The sequence below is a fragment of the Penicillium cosmopolitanum genome (assembly GCF_028827165.1).
Source record: "Penicillium cosmopolitanum strain IBT 29677 chromosome Unknown utg000007l:1.0-333516.0:1.0-333752.0, whole genome shotgun sequence".
NCBI classification, from domain to species: Eukaryota; Fungi; Ascomycota; class Eurotiomycetes; order Eurotiales; family Aspergillaceae; genus Penicillium; species Penicillium cosmopolitanum.
This window is the reverse complement of record NW_026622677.1, coordinates 277,976-298,444: the sequence shown is the minus strand read 5'-3', so window position 1 is coordinate 298,444 and position 20,469 is coordinate 277,976. Positions and strand designations below refer to the sequence as shown.

Here is a 20,469-nt window from a genome sequence, read left to right as displayed (position 1 = left end):
GGGTATCACGTTTCTCTCATAACGAGCTTTTCTTTCTTAGAAGCAATCAATACAAATATTGCCATGACTGGTTCAAGATATAAGGCCACGCGAGGTATCAAAGTATCGTCTTGCATTCAGAGGATCCCAGGTATGTTCCCTCTGGATCAAAGCCCATTGTCAGTCATGTGCATAATCTATATTCAAGATATCTCTGCTGAGCTCGGTAGTATGCTTCGATTCATCCAATGAAAGTAATTTTATTCAATTATAAACAAATTTAAACAAATTCCTCTGCACAATCAAATATATAGCCCGACCGCTGTCTTTGAAGGTCGTTTGAAAACATAAGTGCTTCTCAATCACGTTTAGAGTAGGAAGTCCGGTTGCTACCACATAAAAATTATCAGCATTGAAAACACTATGCTAGCCGAGACCAAATCTCGCATGGGCAGTATCAGATTCATTGTGGCGTAGTCGTATCTGAAAAACTTCATTGCTGCTGAAATCCTCGGTTCAGCTTCCAGTCACATAGTCTGATCGGTGACCTCAAGGCCTTTCTGACAACTCTAGTGGAAAAGGAGAAAGAGAAGGTCTTTCTATCTTGACCATCGCTTTCCAGGTATATTTTGTGACGCTCTTCCTGCTTATCCCAAACCTCTTTTATCCTCAGCATCAATAAGTTTCTGCCGCCCCAGGAGCTTATTGATGCTGGGCGTTGTGGAGAAACAACAGTCGCAATTGAACGATGGAAAAGAACTTGGAGAATCGCACTCCTTGGTACAGAGGATAGGTACCAAAAAGTGATTCATGAGGAGGGTCTCGATATTGAAGTACTATTCAAGGAATTCGGTCCAAGATTGGTAGAATTGGGCAAAAGTCCCTGGGATATTCAGGCGAACGCTTTGGCGAGGGCTCCTTTTTGAGGGATGGTGAGGGGATGTTGTGTTTGTTTAGTCTTGATGATTTCCTAGCCAAAAAGCGCTCGCGCATAGGTGGTGATACAGAGCACCTTCTAAATCTGCACTGAGTAAACCGCTGTATCCGCACCACACATACCTTTTTTCCATGGATTTCAAAGCAATTTAAACAAGCTAGTGACTTAGCTCAATACGCATCACGGTTTGGGGCATATATGGATTGAGATTTGATACCTTTTGTCAACTGATATGCTCTTTCTGAAGCGTGAGTCGTCTGCAATATTCGTGACATCAATAAAAAGTTTCTTGAGCTACTAAATTCCTGGCGCTACTTTCTAAGCGCATCAATGGGATCTGTCTTTCAGTGGTCAACACAATAAGCATCTTTTCTCACAGAGCCTTTTTTTTATACATCTAGCCGCTGATGATGCCATTTTTTCTCCGCTATATTGAATCAACGTGGCGGAATCAGATTGAGCTTCAGTACAGGCTTTCCACTCCCACTTCGAGGTACATTTTTACTCAAACCTTTCTAGATTTTCTCGATAAGTTCCAATACTACTGTACATAGCAGTCGGACTACACATCAAAAGGACTTCTTTCTGTCAAGTTCAGTCTTTTCTTCAAACCAGCCGCTTTCTCGGTCTCAAAATGGCGATTTGGTCCTCCTTTCTGACAATCCTAAGCCTCCAATTGATTGCTGAAGCGTCTAATGCTTCTTCCAATCTATCTAGTCTCGTGGGCAAGGCCGAAAATCCCCTTCGTGAGCGCAACGCTGGTCTTTATGCCGCGGTATTGGGTGGTAATGGTATGATTTCCAATGGCTGGCCCAGCATTGACCAATGGCTTGGGTCCTTTGAATCTATGTTCGAGAATAATCAAGGTGTGATATCCGTCAGCTGCTCCCAATGGAGTCTCCCCAATAACTCGCAAGACGAGACCGATTCCATCAAGGATGCCATTCACCAAGTGGCGAAGTCGAGCGGCGTCGACGCCCGCTTCATTTTGTCAATCGTCATGCAAGAGAGTCAAGGGTGCGTTCGTGTTCAGACGACTGACAACGGTGTAATCAATCCGGGACTAATGCAAAGCCACGAGGGCTCTGGTTCATGAAATAAGGATGGAATCATTCAAAACCCTTGTCCCAAAAGCGAAATTCATCAAATGATCCTAGATGGTGTTGAGGGAACCCCAGCCGGGCCCGGCCTGAAGGCATTGATAGCTCAGGAGGGCGGTTCGACAGACGTGGCTTCATTTTACAAGGCCGCCCGGGCGTACAATTCTGGTACTGTTGCCTCTAGCGGTAACTTGGGTCAGGGGATTGCCACTCACTGCTACGCCTCGGACATTGCCAATCGCCTTTTGGGCTGGACCAATGGTCCTAGCCGGTGCGCTCCCAATATTATTGGCATGTTATCTGCTGCACATTGGGAGGGTAAGAGCGCCAGTGCGTGCGACGGGACGTCAACTACCACACCTTCTCGATTAGTTTCCCTGCCTCATGTATTCCCTTTTTCATCTCACCCAGAAGCAAGCTCGCTTCATTCACCGTATACTTCAGCTTTTGCCACCACAACTTCTGCGCTGATCTCTCTCAGCACGGCCCAATGTGCTTGTAGTAGGAGGCGACTTCAAGTGTAGGGACGTTAGCAGTATTTCATGCTATCCTTTACCTTTTTTCTTGTTGCGTCTGGTTTTAGATCTATAGGCCAGTGGTCTCACTCAGAATTCAGTCTTTAAATACAGCATTGGATCTTTTAAATACAAGGATAATCCCATGAGCGCCTCGGGAATTGATATCTTGATTTTGTACAATAACTAAAGATGAGGACTCGACTATTCTCGATTCAGACTAAAGCTCGCCGACCCAAAAAGACGGAGCAGCCACACTCATTTGCTGTCTGAAGACTTAAGCATAAAAAATAGCACGCTAGTGCGACGAGAACGGTTACTTTGATCTTAAGCTAAGTGCAAGGCTTTGACGTCAGTCAATACCGAAGAGTAGCTATGAGAGATGAGAAGCGTCCAACATGGCTTAAATCGAAATGATGAAGGACGCTTGGGAACTATTGCTCCGCTGATAAGGAATTAAGAATTTTTACGAGTTAGCAGTCCTTAGACAGCGCCTGTGTAATGGCTATCACGTCTCAACGTGCCCCCCCTCATTTTACGAGAGGCGGCATAAATGAGGCCATCTGATCTTCTTCTAATCACTAATCATTACTGACATTTTTTGGCTGATCAAAGTTGAAGGTGATTCACATGCTGCATTTGGTTCCGTCGTACATTGAGGCCAGGGTTTGTACGTTCAAGCAAGTGCTTGCGGATCTGCTTTTCTGATTGACAAACTTATGAATTAACTTCACCGAACAGCTTTTGATTGCAATACAGTGCAAACGATGTAGCTATTAATTGAAAATAGAGCACAATAGTGCTATTTCTGGTATCTGCGTTAGGTCGTTCGGAGCTGATATAAATAGCATTGAGAGTCTATCCAGATGCTGATCACCTCACCCCATTGCTCTTTCATTGTTCTGTTTGCCGACAATGCTCACTCCGGAAAAAAAACGTGCATGTGGTGATATCGGCAAAGAAGGCAGCTTCGAACACCTAATCGATGAATACTCGGCCCTGCAACTTGGGGAACGGGCAGCAACTGAAGGCTCATTAGCCCCCGACAACGCTGATAGCGGCGAAGCCCAGCCATGGATAAGTTACGTCAGTGATCAGCAGCAGCAAGACATCGAAGAGGTTGACGATGTAGGAATTGAAGAATATGCGGAAGCGTGCATGGATACGTACCGAGCATTGATGAAGAAAGGGAAGCTCTCGTTTTCGGAAAATCAAATGCTTGGAGAGCTTCATAGTGTTCTGAGCGATTACTACCTAAGCGATCCCCAAAAGTTCGATGCACAGTTTAACACAGTCGACGGCCAGCTCCAGTCAGAAGATCAAGAAAAGACTGCGAGTACCCCAGCCATGCACTCTTGTCATAGTAGTCATTCTGGCCAAAGAGTCAGTGAGGACCCATGGCGTCAAGGTAGCCCTGAAGCTACCGGAGATCTTCAGACTTCGCCATTTCTTTCAGATGATATAGGCCGCGAGAGGCTTGTGGGGATGAGCGACTCCGAATTAGAAAGGGATGCCACGGAGAAGAATCATTCTGCCGATCCGTCTTCGATGGGAAAAGAGCTTGGTGCGGCGGGCTCATCTCGCCAACGTAGCAACCATTTAGAAGGTCGCACCGATAATGCTACTCCTGACAATGGGTCTCTAGTCAGCCTATGTCCAGTCAGCCATAGCGCATCAGAGTCGGCATCCAACCGAGCCACCACTAACAATGATCTAGTAGATGGGTGGGGAAGCTTACGCCGATCGACGTTCGTGATCATCCAATGTGGACCGCATCACGCAGCCAAGTATCGATTCGAGTACCGGTTGAATTATAAAAACGACTCTCTGGCTAGCATCTCGGATCGCACCAAGCGAATCTCTGCCCTGGAAGATATAGACAGCTCTGGTAATCCGATGTGGCGGTATACGTCCGAGAACGTAAAGGACGTGGTTGGGGTGGTTGCAGAAGCACGCAATCCATGTAAAGATTACGAGACCAACCCATGCATGTGGTTGAAAGTTTATTGGGAGAATCTGAAGCTCGATGATCAGGAAAATCTAATTGGTGGTTACTCTTGGGTTCCAAGATGGGAATTTCCCCGTTTCTGGGGCGGCAGCCGCTTATCGATGCTAAGGATACGAGAGCTTTGGGACCAGCAAGAAAAGCGGCACCAAAAGCATCTAGAAAGCAGTGGTCAAATCGCAAAGGGCCACCCTCTTGCTCCTTTCCCGCTGGATTGATCAAATGGGCTTCTGACTCTGCGATCAGCCTCTGAAACAGCAAGACTAGTAAGGAAATTTAGTATAGTATCATGAAAATCGTTCCGATATAGTCGTACCTCAATGACTCTAGTATTGCTCTTGCAACTGAAACATGGGCTGGTATCGACGACTGCTAAAGTTTCAGTGGGGATGACCTTGCCTCAACAGGAACCAGTTTTTGAAGTAGAATTTAATCTTAAATGTGAAGCCCGGTATTGAATTCGGGGCAGGTCATCTTTGTACAAAGGAAGTTTTCTTACTTTGCTGCCTCACGCTACTTCTTGAATCTAGAGTCACTTGGGAAGCTTTCGTTGATATCAATTACCCATCCGAAAAGCAAGTTTATCATCAGCAGATGTGCGAGACTCTCACGAAGCTAAAGCAAAGTAAATCTGGGAAGATGGACCCTTGTTATTACAAGGGAAGAGTCAGTTAGTTTCCTGTATAATCCTCATGTGCACGATCCTCAGTGAAGTAATTGATCAATCTTGAACGTAGCTCTCAGGAGCCTGCATATTGCGCATCGTGTTCCAGTACTATTATGCACACGACGGATAGAGTGATGCCTGCCAAGTAATTTTCAACCAATCGGTGCCACCAGTGGCCCACATCCGTAGCATAGCCCCGTTAGACACGGGCTAGGACCTGCTAAGATATCGACACCTGAAATGACAACTACTGGAAGAAACTCTGTATGGTGCCAAATAGACGCAGCATTAGCTTGGACGTGTACTTTTCCAACAGTGATAATCGCCCTTTTGCAGAAAACGAAACTTAAGGCGGATCACAAAATTGTCCGAGTTCCACCAGAACAGTCCCTCGCCCACTAAGGGCCAAATTTAGGATTCGGACATTTAAGGGGGATTCATTTTGGCCGAATAAAAAGCAGAGATCTCAAGGTAGGCCACAAAACTGACAGCAACAAAGAATTGGGAGCTTAGCGATGGCGAATGAGTAGTATTTTTGTTCTGGGGGAACTAAGGAGGAGCAATTTGCATACAATATGTAGCGCGAGGAAACAAAACAAAGTACCAGCACTTACTAGAAGCATATGTACTAATATGTATCCGGAGCGAATGAACTCAAGCAAAACCAATTCAAGATAAAAACTGATTCATTCAGAGTTAGACATGCACTGATAGGCAAATTGAAACCACCCCTTTAGATGCATATGCTTGATTTTCAATACACGGGCTGTACCAATTTATCATGCGAAGCACAAAAAATGCGGGTTTCCTGTCTAACTAACCGATCATTAGTGGGAGTTGATTTATCCCAGCATACGGTGACCTCGGGGTAGGCGAGGTGTAGTTAATATAGTATTCATCTATCGCCTTGAGACCGTCACGGGAGTAAAACAGAGCATCAAAAGTGTCAAAATCTCAATCAATTTCTTGATTCCATGAGTCCCTTGAACGGCAGAAGAAGATTATGGAATATATCAAGGCTGTAAGCAATGAGGCAAATTATCAAGTTGCATAACCTAGCTGTCTAAACAAGTTTATACATCCCGTTAACGGCATCATTTCAGGAACGCCAAATTCTGAAGTACCAGACGTCTTTAAAGTAGAGGAATGAAAGGAACTTTAGTAAACACACTCCAGATCTGTATTATCTGAGCCATAGGGTGTCTAAAAGTGCCTTCGGGCACCGTGTCTATGATCCTTGAGATGATCGTTTTTTTGGGACTTGGAAGACGCAGTCTTGATGATAAAGTTTTGGCTTAGGCCGGAAGTACACTCAGTGCCGTCAGGCATTGGCTGTTTAGATGTCCAGATGCCTCCAGCACAGCGCTGCCAAAAAGTGCCTCCTATGCAGTTCCAGATCCCTTCTTCAAAACATGACCCTGCGAGCGTACTAGAGCTGGAGCTGGAGCTGGAGCTGGAGGCGGAAATAGAGCTATTGGAACTGTCGACAGTAGAATTGACCACGGAAATGGCGGAGGCCAGGGTTATTGGAGCGCTCTTGATAGAGCCCGCACATTTGGTGATGTAGTTCGCCACATTCGCGGAAAGTGACCCGCTGGCTGGAGACTCTGCAGTACTACCAGCCGTAGTGGAAGGTTTATCATCGGCAGTTATGGCGGAAAACTTGGTCGAACTGGAGACTTTAGCCGAAAGGACAGAGTCCCCAGTAGCACTATAGCCTTCCGTTCCCCAGGCAGCAGAACCGGTGAAGCAAACGTTGTCGTCAAGTCCAATAAGCCTTTCGTCAGGTCCAAGATACTCAATAGTATTGCCTGGATTGGGAAAACGAATATCGTACAGCTCCCTAGTCAAGCAACCATTGATGCTGGCAATGAATAGGGGAGGAAGGTCTTCTAGGGAGGTTTCCTCCATTTCAGCGGATCCAAATCCCTTCGAGGAAGAGCTACTCTCGGTGATGGTTATGGGGGCACAGTTCATGTACATCTCGTGATTACCAAGACGGTTAAACCAGGTTCAGGCAATTGTATATTCGCCCGCTTGAACACTGGCAGGGATGGTGTAGTTGAGTGAGAAAGGAGTGACCATCGTTGGACTGTTCCCCATGCTGACTTCACTCTCGGTCGCATCCATACACCCACCCTCAATTGACTTAATGACGCTCCATGTAGTATCTTTGCTAGGGGCACGGTCCGAAGTAATACTGATTTGACAAGAGCCACCACCGTGAGTAGTACCCCCGTGGAAGACCATGGACTGGCTCTCACCCTTTACCATATGGTTCTCCTCAATGACAGAATAATCGCTCGTGATCTTGCAGGGGAAGTTGCTTCCAGATGCGTCAAGAGGAGAATTATTTGAAGGGTCTGAATTGTAGGGGACGGGGTCGACCATGACTAGGTGAGCTCCCACAATGGAAGCCTCCATCATTGCAGCTACCGCAGTAGCCGATTTGAAGAACATCGTTCAAGCGGCTTCAAATTTGGCTGAAGTTCTTTCTCAAAACAACTTTACTCTGACCATCTCGGAGGAATCAAAATTTATATAAATAGTTTGAAAATCAAAAATCAAAAGGATTTGTAGGAGGAATAGCAGTGTACGTTAGAAGTACAAATTCATAGCAAGAAATGTATGATGGATCAAAGTTTCGAAGTCCCAGTCTCGAGACCTCGAAAAGCGCTGGGGAAAGAAACAAAATCGGGTAACAAGATACCGTTCTTTTTGAGGTGGAGCTTGATTAAAAGAGGAAATGTTTGTTTGTGTCAAAAATAAGTCTTGAGTCGCCCGAAAAGGACGGATGAGGGTTTCTTAAAATACTGACAGGAATCTTGGTGTTGTTTCACAGAAAAAACAGCAACTGTTTGAAAAGTGAATGCGAAGGGCGTAAAAAGACAGCAACTAGCCTTAGCCTGTAACTTGGTGCCTGCGAGGCATACCATAAATGCGCTCAACTTCGGAAGATTATTAATGCGCCAGGCGATCACGTTACAGTACTTTCCAGCACCTGGTCCAACCGAAGCCGGCCACCTTTCTTTGCTCATGGACCCACTATGATCCAACCCTTCGACAAATATCAACGAGGTACAGATCCCCTGTAGCCTCACATTTTCAGTTGTCTGATAAATCTTCCATCTCCCTCCCTGAGCACTTCACTTCCATCTCCCTCCCTGAGCATTTCACTTGCATGCTCTTGAACTGAAAGTTGCATAACCAGTGGGGCTCTGGGCACCAAATGAGTCAACTTGGTTACCCTATGAAGCTCGGTAACAGCCTATCTGTTTGACTTCTCTTCAGTTATCGAAGATTTCTGCTATGGTTCGAGGAGGCCGCCGAAAGAGGATGGGACTCGACATTCGCCCCGAGCGGACAAGAAGACCTACCAGCGATGAAAACGGTAATCCTGTACCTTTTGAAGGCTGCGAATAAGACCCTAATTGCGAAATAGGATTCCAAACTGCATCAAGAGACGAGTCAAATTTTCAAGGCGAGTCCCATGATAGCGGTTGCAACTTAGCCCAAAGGCCAAATCGTTGTTCAAGTGACGGCAAACATTTGCTTCTCAGTGGAACAAGAAGAAAATCACGGATTGTCAAGCTCGCGATACCTTCACCTAAGTCTCAGCCAAAGATGTCTTCGAGAAATAAAACCGATGCTAGCATGCAATCGTCGAGGGAGTTCACTGGGTCAGTGATATCATTCTCATCTCAGGACGCCTTTGGTGAGCAGATACCTAAGCGGAATAGGACGGCCTCAGAGACTTGCCGGACCACCCGGCAAGCAGTACGAAGGACTACAGAGGCTTCGAACACAACTGAATACTTAGCTGACCTACACGAACGGAGTTTCCACGATTCTCAGCGACCGCAAATTGGAACTTTATTTTATCCAATAAATTCGGGCACATCAAACGATCTGTCAAAGAAAAACCAGACTACTAATAAGGTGGAATACAGTAACTCTTGTGCAGGGGATGTGGGAGGGGATCCGGAAGAAAAAATTTCAGGAGAATCGCGGCCTACAACGCATTTTCTTCGCCCTCCATCGGGGCACAAGTTGACCGAAGCAAATTCTAAACTCCGGATATCCGAGTCCTCGCCTCTGAGAAAACTGGCTTTGGAAAACCGGCATCGAAAAAACAATGCTCAGCTCAGTGGTGTCCGTTGCTCGTCTGGCTTCGATAATTTTGGTGAGAAAGACTCATATCTTGGAGCCAAGTGCGCCCCAGCCGATTTTCTAACCATGAATTTAGCGGTTACCATATATCAGAATCCAGGATCAGGCAACTTCAGTCATGAAGCCTGGAAAATTCATGATCAAAAAGGAGGCTCTTACGGAAGCAATAATCGAAATTTTGATCGATTCGCCACATCTCAAATGCCGCCTAATGGTGAACTGCGGCAGGACTCCTACACGCTTGGTCGTGAATTTCAAACTTGGGCAAACTTTGTCAAAAAAGTCAAGCTTAACAATAACCCCATTGATTAAACTAAATGAAGTTAATCAAAGGGAGATATAACAATTTGTTCGTTTTGTACCCTATAGACCTATAGAAAGTTGCTCTGCTGCGCGGAAAGGAGATACCACGCACGTCAACATCGAATTAAGCGCAAATTCGCATGTATTGGTTAACGTAATTCATCGGCGGTCTGCCACTCTAACACCATTATGTAGCCTTGGATGAGGGAATTTCAACTACTTTCGTTAATTAGTTGATAAATGACGATTTTTGCATGAATTGACCCTGTGCCCAATCTCCCCGCATCAATACACCTTGGCGGAGATCTTCTCATCAGCAAATCTTGCTGAATAGGCATACCACCTTGCGCATGCGATAAGGACTCGTAAAACTCGACTGGTCTATTTAATTACTAAGCCGGCTCAAGGTCCTGTTTAACAGGTAGGCTGCCTTCATCTTCTGCCAGATATACACGAGATTTGACACTGCCAATCTATGTGATCAGCCAGCGGAAGCGATGTACAGAGACACTGATCAAATGGTAGAAAAACTGCGGACCCCATCAAGCGTTTGAAAAATTTCTCAATATCAAGCTTTGGCCACTTGAATAAGATAGGTGGAATCAAACAGACTGTTTCCTCGTATACCGGTAAGATCCTTCACCCGTGGAATGCGTCGCATGAAAATATTTATGCAAAGGCCATGAACTCTACCATGTGAGCTTACACAACCTTTTTCCGGACCAATATTGTTGTGCAGCCACAGCCGGTGGCCGATATTCCATTTTGCTGATATCTGCGCACCAAAAGAGCCAGCTCGTGGTTGATGGAAGACTTGGCGGGAGAGGCAGCTGATTTCAACGGTTTCCCGAGAAGTTTATGGGATAGAGAGATGATGTGTAAAGAAGCGAGCACGCTGGCCCAACTCCGGAACGGAATGGCTAAGTTCAATGGTTTCTCCACCGAAGCAACTTCGCAGAGACGGATTAATGTGCATGTAGACAAACAAGAGAGACCGTGCAGCACTTCCTCTTTCGATACCAGAAGTGGACCCCACACTGGAGCGACATATAGTTCTTCTTGGGCACAAAATCGCCGTCAGATGATCAAAATTTGACGCCCAACTTAGAAACAGTGCGAGCCTCAATACTGTTTGCAATCGCCACGGGCCGACTAGACGCCGCCTAGCTATGTCAACCAACACAGATGAGGCACTCCCCTCAAATAGCCGCACCTATTTCCTCGCGCCATAATGGGAAGATGCGCTTCAACTGCCGAAAATAGGATGTGAACACTCGAAGAGGCACTGTCAAGCCAGCCAGCTAGAAATTACTAACCCACAAGAACCATCCCAAAATTGGTAGCTGAGATGACATCTACGAAAAGCATGTATTTATGGGCTCTGAGCAGACACGGCATTTGCTACGAACATATACTGTATGTATTTATTTATTAGTGCCACTTGCCCTTTCAGCTGCACCGCCTGGTGTTAATAAATTGTATGTGTGTGTAGACCACTTCTGGGCTACATTTAGAAATAAAAGGCTATGATAGGTTTGACGGTGGCTTCGCTCCAGAGAATGGCGTGACTACCGATATTCTCCGACGCAATAAGGTCTTGCGTTTTCCAAAGCAGCTGGGCTGGTGATGCATTCAAGTGGAGGGTCGTAGGTGTGCTTGTAAACGAGCTTATAATTTTCGAATACCGGACGAAAGGAGAGGTGTCGGTAGAGCTTCAGTTGCATCTCGTCAAGGTGGAGGTCTGGGTCATCTGGGCTCGTGAAAATCCAACAAGGGTTCCCAACAAAGTCACGGCCTCTTTGACGTCTCCATTCTGGCCTAGGCTGCCAGTTGGGGTAAAAGATCTTCTTGTCAAGAGACGACTGAGGCGTGCACAGTGGTACTTGATTGAGTTCGAACTTTTTGGTGCCATGATTTCTGCGAAATCTTGTAAACTGATTCAGAACTCTTCCCATGATATCGGTCTGGTTGTTGAGAAGAACAATCCCACAAAAGCAGGATATGTTTTTCTTCAAAGTCACAGTGCTTTTTGAAGACGAAATGTGGGAGCTAGCGTAACCTATTTAAGTCTTTTGGGCCAGGACTATAAAAGCACGCCCCTTGTTAATTTGCAATTGGATTCTGGTTCAGTTTATTGCGCGCTCAAATTACGCAAGACACCATACTTATAATTATCCTCATTCATTTTGGAGGTTAGTGTAAATAGAAAAGAGGTAAGGATAAACCGAGATTCCATGCCTCATGAAAAATGAAGCAGCCTGCTAATTATGCGGCCACACTCAGCTTCGGAGATTTTTGAAATTCATGGCACTGATTGGCTTATACCTCTTTGCAGCGGTACCCAGTTTCACATATCCACCTAGTTCCCGGGAATTCGATGTGGGTATTTCTGACGGGCTATCCAATTATGTTAGGTGTAATGGTAGGCTCAGGCTCCCGGGAGCTCATAGCCAAATTTGGACCTATCATTTCTAGGCTGGCTTTATGGCACATATGGGTTATTCATGGCACCGGTTGATTCATTATTCCTTCGCTCTATTAGTGGTATCCAATGATCGCATCAATATTTATTTATGACCCACAGTCTCCTGGGAGCCAAGACCAACTATCAACCAATCATTTCATTGCAGGCTTGTGCGCATGTGGACCTTTCGTGGCACTAATTGGCTTATATTTCTGAGTAGTAGTACCCACCCGCATCCGTTCCCAGGAGATTGATGTGGGTAATGCGTTTGCAAAGACGCGGCTGACCGCAGAGGATTGATCTTCAAAAACGTAATCGAACTAATGACTGGCTCGCTGTACAAGAAACCCTGTTATGAGATGGGGCTGTGCAGATCAGTCCCGTGCCGTCCCATAGCTTGTATCTACTTGCTATTGTGCAGGTGTGATGGATTTTCTCCGATATGCGAGGTAGGCAACGAAGAACCCTGTGGTCTGCCTGCCTTTGGTGAGTTGCTGTTGCGTGGGCTAACGGGCTCATCGCTGGTGAGTGAAAAGAAATGAGATGAACTCGTCACCTCACCCGTCGCAATAAAGGGCGCACTCACGGTTTTGAATGTTGATAAACGTTCTCGGTTCTTTACTGCGACATCGTCACGACTGTTTCAACGATATCTACAGCCGGAAAACGTTTTTCATGTTCTTGATCACCAGGCGCAAAACGCAATGTCTCTGAGAGCTGCTTTGAACTAATGATGAAATGTTGAGCCAGTGATTATTGAAGAGTATTTCATATTTGAGCCCTCACAATTCATTGTGATGATCTCATTGACGAGGACTGAATGCCTGGCTAAATCTTTATAAATACCCGGTCCCTCGCTAGCAGAACAGTCGTTCACGATCATCCCTTTGTGATTCTGGATCAAAGAATTTCGGACGTAATTTGTCTCTGCGGCTACTTTTTGGTATGGAGATTGACCTCCAAATCATACAATGAAATGAGCTGAGCTCTTTTATTGCAATAGCCTAGACTTTCTCAATAATCAAGTCTTCGAACAGTGAGTGTAGCAACCCAGTCTTTTGGAATCATGCTAATGCAGAAGATACTGAATATCAGCCCCGCCTCCACTATTCCTCCGAGAACCCATTGAGCAAACCTTCACGATCCTGAATGATCCAAGCTGTGAGCACAGTGAGTTGAAAGTTTCCTTTCTAAGCTGCCTACTGATGATTGATGACAAATATATTTCATCCACAGTTCCCTTGGCCCTTTCAGAAGCAGTGGACAGCAATAAGCAACAATGTAAGTCCATAAACTACGGCAAAATTACGAGCAGATTTTATGTGCTGACGGCTCCTTCATAGGATAGCAGTCTTTTTATCTAAAGTCGCTCGATATCTTGTAAGTCGCTATAGTGCTTTGCCCCTGCCTACTCCCAACACCCGGTACCGCATTTCGATTTTCGTACGATAGCTATCAGTTGTTAGCTCTCTGTTCCCCAGAAAATATTGCTGATGATTCTTTTTCTTCATAGGGCGAGCTTCAATATAACCTCGACTTGACCGAGCTATCCCCATAGTCCTCGAAACTCACCAGCCGCATCGGCCTGATGGGCCAAGCCACTGAATCTCACTACGCTTGCGCCTTTGTTGTTCTGAAGACGTGGTTGACACAGTCACTTCACCTGGCTTATTAGCGGGCCCAATTCAAAGGCTTGATGACCTCTGCTTAGCCATGCAGTAAAATTCCAATGTGTTTTCATTCGTCTCTCCGGCATTACCCTGTCCGAACAAATGTTGACAGTCAATGTATTAGCAACTCGCAGTCTTCTGACGGCTATGAGCCTCCTGCCCCATGTCCGATCCGAAGGCTTGTCAGTGGCCATGAGCCGGCCTCACTGTTGACCGAGCGAGCCATCGGAGCATCCGCGACAACAAAGAGAGGCCAAGAATCGATGACCACCGAAGAAGGTAACGATTTTCCCGGGAATAGCATCGGCCAGCATATTGAACCGACTTTTTGGCCTTAGTCTGAGGCCAGATCTTCAAGCCCTGGTTTCAGCTGGACAAGCTATCAGACAGCTGCGGCTTAGATCCACCCCCGATTCCTCGCGCGAGAGCAATTCTTCTCAGGTCAGTTCCTGGTTTTTCCTTAAACAAATACCATGAGTCTGTCCGCCAATGATGCCTTGCCCTGATATGATTAGGGATTCACCTGGCGCTCGTATATCGAATACGAAACACCTATGCATTGGAAAATGTGGCCCCTTATCCTTTCCCCGGGGTACGAAGTGATTCCTAGGCCTAGTCCAAGTATGACCGAGCGGAAGCTTGCCATTTCATCCCTGTTCTGCCTATGCCGATGCCAGACTGCACTGACGGCAAGTCTACGCCACTCCCAGTCACCAGTGTTGTAACATGAGGCTGGTGCATATCACGAACCAAGCCGAACCATCGAAATTAATCTCGAGGAAGCTCTATATAGTCTCTGTCATTCCTTATGCACAATCAACAATAATATTCCTCTGAACAACAACAACAACAACATCAACAACAACAACAACAACCAGAAATCATGCTGACAGGGAGAGGTGGTGAAACAGCCCTGGTTCGGCTGTTCCCGCGAGTACGACCGGGAGAATGTGTTATGGCTGATATAAGGGGTCTCATCCAGGCCACGAGCATGGCGAGAGGCGAGCACCTATCTTGCACCACGTCGTTATGCTCAGAATGCCTGCTCGGCGTCACCACCAAATGGCATGGACTTGCCGGCAGAAGCAGACTCATGATGCTCATGCTCGGCCAATTGCCGTGAAGATCAAGGTGTGTCTTGCTAACCTCAAATATGTAAGGCCTTTCTGATATCAGAATGAGAAGACGTGTTTATTGACTTCGAACGTAGCCGCAGATGCGTTCCACGCGACTCAGGGAACGACGCGTTACGCCACGTAAATTCTCTGCCTTATCCTTCCCGCGGTCCCGCGGAACGCGTTCGGCGCGGTTGGCCCCACGATGGCCCCCCCCCCCCATTTCAAGATCCGCTGATGCTCACTTCGCTTGGCATGTTCCCATGTTCCCTTCTCCCTAATTTCTCACCTGACTTACTCGTTCACAAATGGACCACGTTTGCTGGATATTAAATTTCCCACCCCACCGCATTTTTAAGAGTAAGAGGCCTTGATTAGCTTGATTTCTACTCTTTGGGCTTCGCGGGTTTCGCCCCAACCTCATTGCTCATCTGAACTTCTGCAGAGGCTTTCTGTCAGCATAGTTTTTTTTGGCGCCATGACAAAAAGAAAAAAAATTCAGCTATTCTAATAACGCGCAGACCTCGGTGAATTCCGCCTCTGTCGTGGAAACTGGACAAGCCGCGCCTATCCAGACAATTGCAATCTCGATGCCCTCAACGGCGGTCCGTACCAGACCCATTACTATGGCTGTCAATGGCACGTCCACAGATAACTTTCATGAATTGCTCTGCCAATGGATTGGATGCAGCGAAACTTTTTTCACTGCGGAGGCCTTATATGTAAGCTCTTCGGCTGATAATTTGTCTCCAAAAGGTCTAACTGTTGTTGCGACACAGGAGCACCTCTGCGGGTGGCATGTTGGCCGCAATATCACCAAAACCCCCAGCTTAGCATGCCAATGGGGCAATTGCAATGCTGTTGCTACCAAGCGTTACCATATGACATCCCATGTCCGGGCCCATGTGCCCTTTAAGCCTCACAAATGTCATGTCTGTGATGATTCTTACAAGCGCCCCCAGGATTTGAAGAATCATGTCAAGACGCATGTGAATGACTCGGAAATTCAATCTCCTGAAATGGACCTGAAGCATCCGAATATGATATTCCCTAGCAATCGGAAAGTTTAATCTCCTGTTTCCGCCCTATCTCTGGAAGCTTTAGTCTTGTGGCGTTGCGATTGCTCCCTTGGGGTTGGAGACTGGGCAACAAGTATTGGATCTTATGAAGCATTGTACTTCTCGCATGATTGGGTCACTATAAACTCCGTTGTTGACTGGATTGAAGGTTTAGGCTATGCTGCCTCAGCTGATTACTTCCAGAGTTCGGTCGGTGTTGTTGTTGTGATATGAGGCTTGCGCAGGCCAGGAACAAAACCGCAACGTCGGAAATAATCCCGGGTTGCATATACGAAGAATCAAGTTGATTGCAAATCAACTTGACCTTCTCGTTGTATATATAGCCTCCTGTATTCCCTCTGAATAAATAACACAATTAAAACCTCTGAACTACAACAGTTGTTAGTGGCAGCTTTAAGCATAGAGCGCCTCAGAACTACGAACCACACCCTCTCCGTCAGCCAGCAAATCCGCCCCCTATGGCAATGTGTACTATTTTGTGAACCAGAATCAAGATGGGACTCACGCATATGATCATAATCCTGGCTGCAATGCGCTGAGCGGCTTCTCCGGCGACTGAATGTGATATCCATTTAATCTCAACTCTTATATCACGGTCGGGTAGCGTCCACTGTGTCGCTATTGCGGTGCAACCTGCCCTTGCGCGTTTGATCCTCCTTACAAATCTCCGACTAAGCGAAAGTTTTCTCTCCGTCGCTACCTCATCAATTCTCAGCACCTGTGCAGCTTACCGCAACGTCCCAAAGCTCACAAAAATTACGGAATTTTTTGCCTTACACTGCTAGAGTGCACACATATAACAATTTGTCGTCGGTCAAAGCCATGTTATGTGGCTCCAGTCAGAATTCCGCGTGGGTTGAGGTACAACGAAGCGGCTTGCTCAATTTCCATAATGAAAAAGGGGACGAGGCGAATTGCAAGGTCGCGGAGGCCCTAGTAAAGGGGAGCTTGTGCACCGCCAGCAATAATACAAGGTCTTCGACGCAAGGCATTAAATCCCAACCAACTTCTTTGTCTACCACAACAATCCATGTGTCTGTGACAGGCCCATCGGCGGCCCCGACGACTTCTTCGGACTCAAGCAGCTCTTCGAATATAACAGATTGCTGAACACGAAGAATTGCCTGGCTTTGTTTGTTTGTGCCAAGCTATGATGTTTCTGTTTTATGGATTAAGTCTACCCTTTGCCTATGGAGCCCCAAGCCCAGCGTCGGATGTTCTTCTTTTCTTGCATCTCGTTACCCAGGTTGTCAACTCAACATTACGTCTCAGAGATCGATTTTCTCTATATCCTATCCCGCCCGGAAAGCAGATTAGACGATTAAAGGGCTAACTCGATTTATTGCAAGCAGGGAGTCAGGATTATAGGTGGCGCCAGGGCACTCACATATCTCTTTTACAACATCCTGGCGAACCAGACGGTGTTAAAGGTCCCAGTGCTTCAAGCTTGGCATCGCCCGGAGATGAGCCTTTTCCCGCGGTCGAAGCGAAAGAAAGTGAAAACAAAACATCGCCTTCTATATTTGCAGGTCAGTCCTCATTGTCATCTTACTATTAGCTTGTCACTTAATCTTGGTATGCACACTCGGCCAAAGTGGAGGACAGGATTTTGCAAGATTCCGGTACCACTGTGTCTGCTACCACTAAGGAGGATCTCAATATAACAATCAACGCACATTTTTTGAGCTCTATGGATGAAAAGAAGAACCCTGATTCTTCATTTGGTCTACTGTCTAGCGATGTTGCCTCGTCAACTGGCGATGCTGAAGCTGGGTTAGATGAGCTTAGACAGTCCCCAGCTTTCACGAACAGTGAAGAAATACCCCTGGAGGAATGCGGTGGCCACTCGACTGCAGAATTCTGCGAGAGTATTCAAGCCGAGGCAAATGAAGCAGTATTTACTGATGCTGAGATCGAGCTTTCACACAAAGAAATCGAAATCCCGTCGACATCATGTGAGCCTAATCGAATCAGCTCATCAGGGCGTCGTTCCATCTCCATGTCACCTACATCACAGCGTGGTGAAGATCAGTCAAAATGCAACCAAAGCGATAAAGATGCAAATTTGCCTTCAGTCTCCGAGCTTCAATCTGTCGTCATCACCATTTCACGTCTCGGAGAGCGGGACATGAGGGAAATCGCATTATTAGCCCCAACGTCCCGTCCAAAAAGAAAGCGAGGCCCATTAGCGTCATCACATGACGGCAGCTGCAGCGACGGCTCTAGTGACGCTAATGATGCGGACGATGTCAGCGAGAGCTCTATTCTACCCAAACGATCGAAAAGAGCTGGGCGGGCGGCAGTACAAAGCTCTCTTGCTCATATACGGCATAACAAAAATACTCGTCACAACCTCCCCTCGCAACGTCGCGTTTCTCGGGCCTCAAAAAATGAGGAGTCCCACCCCCAAATGCCGACGGATCGGCATCCCATATCTAGTCTATCCGATATAGAGACAATTCCCATTCGAGGTTTCCTGACACGGGAAACACTTCTGTCGAAGGTTGTTTATTCAATTACCTTTGAGGAGCGAACAGAGCACACCTGCCTGCAGGAACCCGATGAGACTCCACCAGATTGTGAGCGTAAAGCTCAACGCAGAAAGTTACCTGGGCAGAAAAACCACCAGGTTGGAAAATCAATTAGGCCAGCTCGAATTCTGTCTAAAGACGACGAGCTTTTGATCGAATTGAAGGAAGAGAAAGGATTCAAGTGGAAAAAATTGGAGAATGTTTCCCTAACAGATCAGTGGGCTCACTACAGGTGCGGTATTCTACACGCCTTAAGAGCCGGTGTGGTAGAAGCGATGGTCTTTCTGCGACGGATATCAAGAGCAAGGCTACCGAACCGTTATTAAGACAACGATACGGTCCGCCTCGGCGCAGGCAAACCGTCGACCGTTACTCCCCAGTTTGAGCTATAAAAACCCTCGAATGCTTGTGTACCACTTATCACCCAGTAACATCTTACCACTTAAGCCCGACCTCTGTAGTCTGATGCCGGAGGATTGAAATGTAATTAACAATGGTGCCCTTCGACGGTAAGCTTGAGATTAAAAGAAGAGCATTCTATTTCATTCGGCTACAACTAATTTATCTACCAAGTGAGTTGGGGACATCAATTCCAAGAGATGCGCAGTACGTTAACTTGTTACTCCAAAGTGAAGCAAGGAAAAAAAGGTAACCAATCATATGAGACTATACATATAGGGTTCTAGGAGTACCTCGAGCTTCCAGCCATTCTCCCTCGAGCCCCCAGGCAAGCCCATTGCCTTTCCCTGTTGAGGGATCGGGCCGATATTCAGGAGGAAGCCAAAGTGCGTATTCACCTGCAAAGTTTACCCACTGGCCTTCAATAAAGAACATATTGTCATCAGGTTCATTTGGGCCTGTCGTGTCTGGCGGTGGCTGGATCTTGAGGTATTCCAGGTCAGTCTCAAGATACAAATCGTCTTCAGAAAACTTTAGATCAGTTACTATTCCTTGGACTCCAGTACTTTCTGCAAGGCGCCCATGAGCGGATTCCACAAGCGGAGAGGCAGATCAAAGGATCTAGAAGCTAGTATCCGGTTATCATGTGAATAAGCGACGGAGCGAACGCCGTCTGAATGGACCTCAAGAGTCTGCTGCAGAGCGCCTGTAGCTGGATCCCAAAGCCGAACGATTCTATCAAAGGAGTTAGATGCTACAAAGCGACCATCGCACGAGAAAGCCACTGAAAAAACCAAGTCTGAATGGCTTTCGAGAGTATTCTTTAGTGTGCCCGTTGCCAAGTCCCAGAGTCGAATAGTCTGGTCATCGGATCCAGATGCTAGAAGATGGCCATCGTGCGAAGAGGCAACTGAACGAATCCAGTCGGAATGATCTTCTAATCTTTACGTATATTATGCCAGCTACAATTTGATACGACGCATTTATTCAGATACTTGCGCTGAGATACGCGCATATGTACTGTACATCTAAACCGATACTTCCATTGTGGAGGACACTAGACAATACAGTATAATGAGTATTACTGTCTCTCTGAATGCAGCTCTCACTGAGAGGTGTGAGCTAAGTAGTCTCCAACATTGACTAGCTCATTGAGAAGAAGATTTGATCCCGTAAGCAGATCACTCAAGGCTGCTTGTGAGCTCCTCAGATACTTTAGCGTGTTCATGCGAATGTAATACGCTCGTGTTGTTATGGGGAGCTCGGAGAAGGTAAGATGAAATGGCCACTTTTCTTAGGTTTGTTATGGCGATTTGGATCTATGTGGTATGTGAGCAGGTTATGACCATTGTTAAGTGGAAAGAAATATATACCGTCATAATTTGAGTCTGTAGGTTAGTTTGAACACAGGCAAGTATCGTCAAGCCTAAAGAAACAAAAAACAATATTACAGAGCCAGCGGACGCTATCCACAAAACTCGTTGGTGACTGGCAGCTGCCGGACACGGATACTGCCAAAATGATTTGAATGTACT

At 46.4% G+C, this 20,469-nt stretch overlaps 5 protein-coding genes across 5 annotated transcripts; all 5 read left to right on the top strand.

Annotated features, from left to right (window-relative positions):
• Positions 1–1,550: 1,550 nt before the first annotated feature.
• N7509_006533 (uncharacterized protein) lies at positions 1,551–2,012 on the top strand (the record flags this gene model as incomplete). The annotated part of the gene is made up of 1 exon (XM_056631170.1): positions 1,551–2,012. The coding sequence occupies one exon, from the start codon at positions 1,551–1,553 to the stop codon at positions 2,010–2,012; it is 462 nt and encodes a 153-aa protein (XP_056488431.1).
• Positions 2,013–2,063: 51 nt separating this feature from the next.
• Positions 2,064–2,518, top strand: N7509_006532 (uncharacterized protein; the record flags this gene model as incomplete). Its single annotated transcript, XM_056631169.1, has 2 exons — positions 2,064–2,287; positions 2,428–2,518. 2 exons carry the CDS (start codon positions 2,064–2,066, stop codon positions 2,516–2,518), a joined length of 315 nt encoding a protein of 104 aa, XP_056488430.1.
• Positions 2,519–3,446: 928 nt separating this feature from the next.
• Positions 3,447–4,754, top strand: N7509_006531 (uncharacterized protein; the record flags this gene model as incomplete). Its single annotated transcript, XM_056631168.1, has 1 exon — positions 3,447–4,754. The coding sequence occupies one exon, from the start codon at positions 3,447–3,449 to the stop codon at positions 4,752–4,754; it is 1,308 nt and encodes a 435-aa protein (XP_056488429.1).
• Positions 4,755–15,551: 10,797 nt separating this feature from the next.
• On the top strand, positions 15,552–15,995 carry N7509_006530 (pH-response transcription factor pacC; the record flags this gene model as incomplete). Its single annotated transcript, XM_056631167.1, has 1 exon — positions 15,552–15,995. One exon carries the CDS (start codon positions 15,552–15,554, stop codon positions 15,993–15,995), a length of 444 nt encoding a protein of 147 aa, XP_056488428.1.
• A 1,699-nt stretch (positions 15,996–17,694) lies between these two features.
• On the top strand, positions 17,695–18,861 carry N7509_006529 (uncharacterized protein; the record flags this gene model as incomplete). Its single annotated transcript, XM_056631166.1, has 1 exon — positions 17,695–18,861. One exon carries the CDS (start codon positions 17,695–17,697, stop codon positions 18,859–18,861), a length of 1,167 nt encoding a protein of 388 aa, XP_056488427.1.
• Positions 18,862–20,469: the final 1,608 nt, after the last annotated feature.